The following is a 6,000-nucleotide window of genomic DNA, read 5'->3' as shown; positions in this document are numbered from 1 at the left end:
TATATATATTTGATGGGTTCAATTTAAATATATTAGTTTGGTTCCAAAACTAAAATTTAAATAATTTAACTTGGATAAAGGTGAAGAATTAATATTGGGTCAAGTAAAGTAATATGRTTTGAGTCAATATTAAATAGTCATGTTGTACCAAACCACTTTATTTAGATTCTGTGAAGTCAAATATATTAGATGCAACAAATGGACATCAATTTTTTTAATTTAAGCTGGGCCACACTTTTTCCAGTGTAGATGGAACTAAATGCTGGGAGAAAATCGGAGGCCATAAAAAACTCTGAGACTGAGGAAACAATTCACCTTTCAGCAGAACAATGACTCAAAACAAACAAGCCAGAGGATAAATAAAAACACTACCTTCATGTACTGAAATGGTCTAATCAAAGTCCAGACCTATAGACCAATTAAAAAGACTTAAAAATGTATGTGGTTGGGCCATTTCGCAAATAAAAGAGGCAAAAATTTCAGACATTACATGTACAGAGCTGGGAGATTTAAACCCAAATAGATTTTCTGCTGTAATTGAAATGAAAAGGGGCTGGAAACTTTTCAGATTCTTGATTTACAAAATGTTTAAAAATATTTTAAACATTACTCCTCCACTTTGTAATCACCCCATGTATTTATCTCAACATAAGGCATGAAATCCCAGTCAAATGCATTGGATTTGAGATTAAAATGTGACAAAATATGGGAAAAGTTGAGTAGTATGAATTCAGCTACCCAAAGAATCAATGCATTTCACCCACTGAAAAACATATAGTTGCGTACAACTGTTGCTGCATGTAGGGCTGTGGATGAATGGGATACTTCAGAAGAAACTCTGCCCATGTAATTCAGAGTGAAAAGCTGACCTGGTTAGCGCTCTATGGCCCCCATACGTGAGGCTTGCTGTCCCCTCACTGTCCTCCGCCACTTCCAATTCCTCCAAAAAAGATTGTGTTGGTGGAAAACAGTTGCACTTTAAGCTACATAATTATTTTCCCTGTGTTTAATACCCAGGTGGTTGAATTAAGAAGCATTAACAAAAGTAATTTCATGTTATCCTCGGTCGGATTACTTTGGCAGAAAGCCAAAAATGTTTGAATTTTTAATGAGTGTGGGAATTTTCCAAGCTCTAAGATGTCTGGGTACCAAGGTAGATTTTAAAGATAATCACCTTAAATTCATAAAAGTAGAAAAAAAAAACAAGATTTAGATTACTATTTCAGCCTGTAAACAAGGCACTTTTAAGAAAAAAATCATCTGCTGTCTCGAAGAACCAAAGAAAGCTCTTAAAATCTACATAAAATAATTATATATTTCACTTTTTTTTTTTGGAAAATAAAAGTTGAAGAGAAGCAGAAGACAAGTTAAGTCTCCCTGAGAACACGTCGTCTTTTTTTGGATGGGGCTGTTGGATGTTGTGGGCGGGAGGGTAAAACACAGGAAGGAACACCAGCTTCTTGCACTCAGAGCTGCTGGAGCTTCAGTCTGTGGAGTTTCATTACTGAGCTTTAAAAAAAAAAAAATCGCAACATAAATGAAGCAGATTATTATTGGAATTACGCACCGAGATGCCTAATAAGCTGTGCTTGAAGGAAAAAAGATGCTTTTTTCTAAACTAGGAAACAATTAGCTTTGACTTAAAGTCTGAAATAGCATGTAAAAGCTTGCAGAGATCTGGGAAGTGTGATGATTCAGGTGGAAGAAACGTCTAGATGAAAGAAGGAAGCAGCTTGTTCTGCTAAGAACAGTGTCTAAGGACCGACACGAATCATAAACGTTCTGGAAACATTCTGGTGACAGCTGTGAACGTACCGTGTCTTGAAAAAGCATTTAAACCCCCCGATTTATTTTCACATTTTGTCACGTTCTATCGCAATGTCCTCCACTGGGATTATAGATGCTAGACAAACACAAAGCAGTGCATGCTTGTGAGCTGGAGTGAAACGAGTCACAAAATCTGAACCTGTTCAGTACATCACCTGAAAATGGAGATAATCTACCAAAACATGGGCATCTAAATGACTGTAAAATCATATTTTTGATCAGTTAAAAGCCCCTTTACAACTCTACTTCTGGACAATCAAACAGCAGCACGTCTATTAGTTGTGCAGCCTGTAAAGAAATTTGATGTTTATGGAAACCATAAGAAGATCTGTCTGATGGTTTGTTTGTCTGCAAACAACAGGAGAACCAAACATGTGGAAGTAGGTGCAAATGTGCTGGACATTAACTAGAACAAGGGAAAACGCCGGATGAATCTAAATCCAATTAAGGACACGTGCAAAAAGTTGACATTTTATATTCACATATAATCTGTATCCAGTGAGATCCGGATTAGGGGAAAATGTGCAAAACTGGTTGTAATTTACCCACAAGAACATTTTAATCTAATCCCAGCAAAAAGTGGGTCAAAGCTTTGAAAACAAACGCATCCGACATTTTATTTTATCTGGTAAGCATCTTTAAAAATATGTTACTCTAACACAAAATGCCAATAAAGTACCTTGAGGATGTGAGTGACACTTTTAGGAACATTTGTAACAGTTTTTTTTTTTTTTGCTGTATCATAGGTATTTCCTGAAAATCTTTCTTTGAATTTAGTTGTCAAATCTCGCAAGTGTTGTTCAATAGTCCAATTTTAAGAAGGTTCTTCTTTAATATTGAGCCGCTTTTGACTATTTCAAAAATAAAAACAAACCAAGCAAATATCATAACCATGCTCTGGCATCTACAAGAAAATAAACAACACTTATCCATATTTTCATCTAGAAAAAGGCGACGGCAGGAGAGGAAAAGATCTGATTAATCAATATCTGTGGAGTTATCAACAAAGATGACGTAATGTGAATGCCAATGGATCATTCCTGAAGGGGGAGGATGCTGTGGATCTGTAACCAGGGGCCCGCTCGCTCCCAGTGTCAGGTGTGCCCACAGCCTCCCCGCTCCCGCCGGCCCACATGGTACAGTCCACATGCGGTTCGGAGTTGTTGCCGAGGAGGTTCCACTCTTCAGCGCTCCTCAAACTGGCATGCTTCCTACGCTTTGGCCAAGCAGCAGGGGACTTCACTTCTTCTTTTGACAATGCTACTCTTTTCTGAGCGGAGGCATCTCGGGCAGCAGAGCAAGAGCGCGCTCTGCTACGTTTTGTGCTTTATTTCAGGTGAGTCCGGGTTTATTTTATGGTAGTTTATTTTATTTTATTTCTTTCTTCTGGCGTACAGACAGAAGTTTTGTCAAGAAGCATCAGAGAAACCCGAGTGAACCAGCTGGTACCGACAGCCGGACGCCGCGGCGTGCTTTCGAGACGAAGTTTGCGTTTTGCGTGAGTTCAGCCGGTGTCATTTAGAGCCTGAAACTTGGTGCCAAGTTCGCTTCGGAGGAGCGGAGAAGCGGGCAAAAGCGGGCTGGCATCTCCGTGGTTGGCGGTGCGAGCTGGAGAGACGGCGAACACGGTGACACGGAGTGATTTAAACCCTCAATTAGCGAGCGAGGAGGTCACTGCGGAGCCAGTGGCAGCCATATTAGCGTCATAAAGTGATATTAATGTGACGTGATGCGGCGAAGCCACCTGCTTTGACAAAAGAGTTGAGGAACTTAAATTTGAGTCACCAGACAGAGACGGTGCTGATGATACAGCCTCCCACCCCCAACACACACACACACACACACACACAGTGGGATGAGGGTCAGCCACCATGTGCCTGTGGTGCAGCCTGAGCACATTATGGTTTAATCAAAGAGTGGGTAGTTTATTATCTCCACCCAGAACCACGCAAGTTTGTACCCACTGATTCTTGTGCAGCACCAGTAACCAGAGGAGCCAGAGCTCTGAGGTTTGGAATCCAACTTGGACTGAAAGCTCGGCTCTGATCTGCCCTCAGTTCAGAACCCAGGAAAGCATAATGAATGGGACGATGTGATCCAGCAAAATGTTAATTGAGTTTTTCTTTTTATGTCGGATATCGTGCAAAAACTATGCACAATTCTAATAGATGTATGCACCATAGCTGGTCGCTGCACCCTACCGTTAGCTGGCTTGAAGGCTGTGGACAGTGCCATTGCTTTTTTTCTTTTTTTTCTGTCAGGGATAACTTAAAAAATATTATTTTACAATCTAGAGCAGATAGCCTGACTAATTTCAAGGTTTCCACCAGAAAACTTGCTAAGCCAGATGGTTAAGGCACTCGGCAGTCATTCATCCAGCGGCCCGCTGTGTTTTTGAGTGACAAAATGTTTAATGTTGACAGGAAATTTTAAAATATCACTTGATAATTATGCATTTTTGGAAGATTAATATCTAAACACAAACTATAAAGTCTTAAAAAATGCAAACGTAAAAAAAAAAAAAAAAACTTAAGTAAATAAGCTATGCTTATCCTGGTGGGGGCACAAGTAAAGCTTGGTGACCCGCCAGTATTCAAGCCATACTTGATGGGTGGTGAGCCAAATAAAAATTTAAAAAAATGCAACAGCTTTTATATTTTAATTCCTTTACAAGTTCTGCTGCCAATCATGTAAGAGTTGGGGATCTTCTGTTTCACAGTTTCTGTTTGTACCTCATAGGATCCTCCACTTGAGTGTTGTGGAGCGTTTCCTCTGCAGTCTGCAACGACCGCAGGCCTTTGTGTACTGTGCTTAGATCAATTTTGGTGAGGATTAGAAAAGTCACCCATATGTTCTTTAGCATATTATTAATATCCTGCATATCGTCTTGTTGTTAACATGAGTCATCGTTTTGTTTCAAAGCTGTTAATGAATCTGAGGGTTCAAGTTTAGGGGCAGAGATGGGCATTTTTGTAGGTCTAGTTAAAGTCTGCTGCACATTTCAATGAGAGTTTTAACCTTCTGCTTGTTTTGAATGCAAAATAGATGTGCAAACCATTCCAATTTATACAGACAAGTTGTACAGTCTTTTTCTTTCTTCCCTTTCCCCCTCCCCTTTTTTTGGTACAAAAAATGCACTCATCACTGTTTTTCTCCTCTCTTCATTGCTTTACATTCAGGTCAAAATTCTATTAAATATTGGACTGATGACAATATGTGACTGTTCCTCAACTTGAGCTGCACAGATTTAGTGAAGAAAGTCACATATTCATACGTTTTCTGCTCAGCAAAGGCTCCATCCCTCACCTGTGGAAGTTGTTAGAGGGAAGATGCCTATTTTCAGTTTGAGCAACATGTTTAAAAATGAATATAAAGCAAAAAATACAACATAGCCTGCAAAATTGATAAGATCTCTTGAAAGAGTGATGAGTAGGACAGCAAGATGCAAAGTGTATTTAGAATCCTATATTGACTTAAACCAACCCTGAAAGAGTTTGCGAATGTTGCTTTTGCAAATGCAAAGAATCGTGAGATTAAGTAATATTATCCAGCTGTTCTGTTATCTTACTGTGAAACTTACCTATTTTATGCAAACAATTTTAGCAACATAGTCACTTGTAGAGTCTGGGCAATACTAAATTCTTGGATGAATTAACCTTTTTAAGGCATGGTTAATATTTAAGAAATCTTAACTTTATAAGATTTTTAGCAGAAATCTTCACAATCTTTAAAATTTTCAAGCATCTTGCAGAACATCAGTATGTAAAAAAAACTTAGTTACTAACTGGTTAAAAAATTAGAAGTGACTAAACATCAGTTAATTTCATATTTGCTTATTTTACACCAACTATAAGTTGATATGTAATTAAAGCAGACAGTGGAAATTATATTTTTATTACCACGGAAGCTAAAATCTACAGTCTTCCTTATTGTCGCTCTTGCACGGCTAATCATCAAAAAAGGAAAATGAATGGCTCTCCTGGATTGGTTGCTTTGGAAACCCCAGCCAATAGCGTCACAAGTAGCAGAGCTCACGTAGGTCAGCTTCCCAAAATGCATTTCTTTCAAATAGTTTATGCTCTGTGGAAGAAATCCTAATAATTAGACAAATTTCTGTGAATAATTTGAAGATGGTCTCCATAAAAAAAGTCCACAAGTTAGTGAATTGGAGAA

The 6,000-nt window shown here is 38.6% G+C and overlaps 1 protein-coding gene across 1 annotated transcript in view; it reads left to right on the top strand.

The window, feature by feature from the left end:
* Positions 1–2,880: 2,880 nt before the first annotated feature.
* nectin3b (nectin cell adhesion molecule 3b) overlaps positions 2,881–6,000 on the top strand; it is a 34,819-nt gene continuing 31,699 nt past the window's right edge. The window contains exon 1 of the mRNA XM_008427558.2: positions 2,881–3,163. Coding sequence (XP_008425780.2) covers positions 2,881–3,163 — 283 coding nt within the window. The remainder of the gene's footprint in view (positions 3,164–6,000) is intronic.

This window comes from Poecilia reticulata, linkage group LG14 (genome assembly GCF_000633615.1).
Source record: "Poecilia reticulata strain Guanapo linkage group LG14, Guppy_female_1.0+MT, whole genome shotgun sequence".
Taxonomy (NCBI): Eukaryota; Metazoa; Chordata; class Actinopteri; order Cyprinodontiformes; family Poeciliidae; genus Poecilia; species Poecilia reticulata.
The sequence above is the reverse complement of the archived record's forward strand: the minus strand, read 5'-3'. Positions and strand labels throughout refer to the sequence as shown.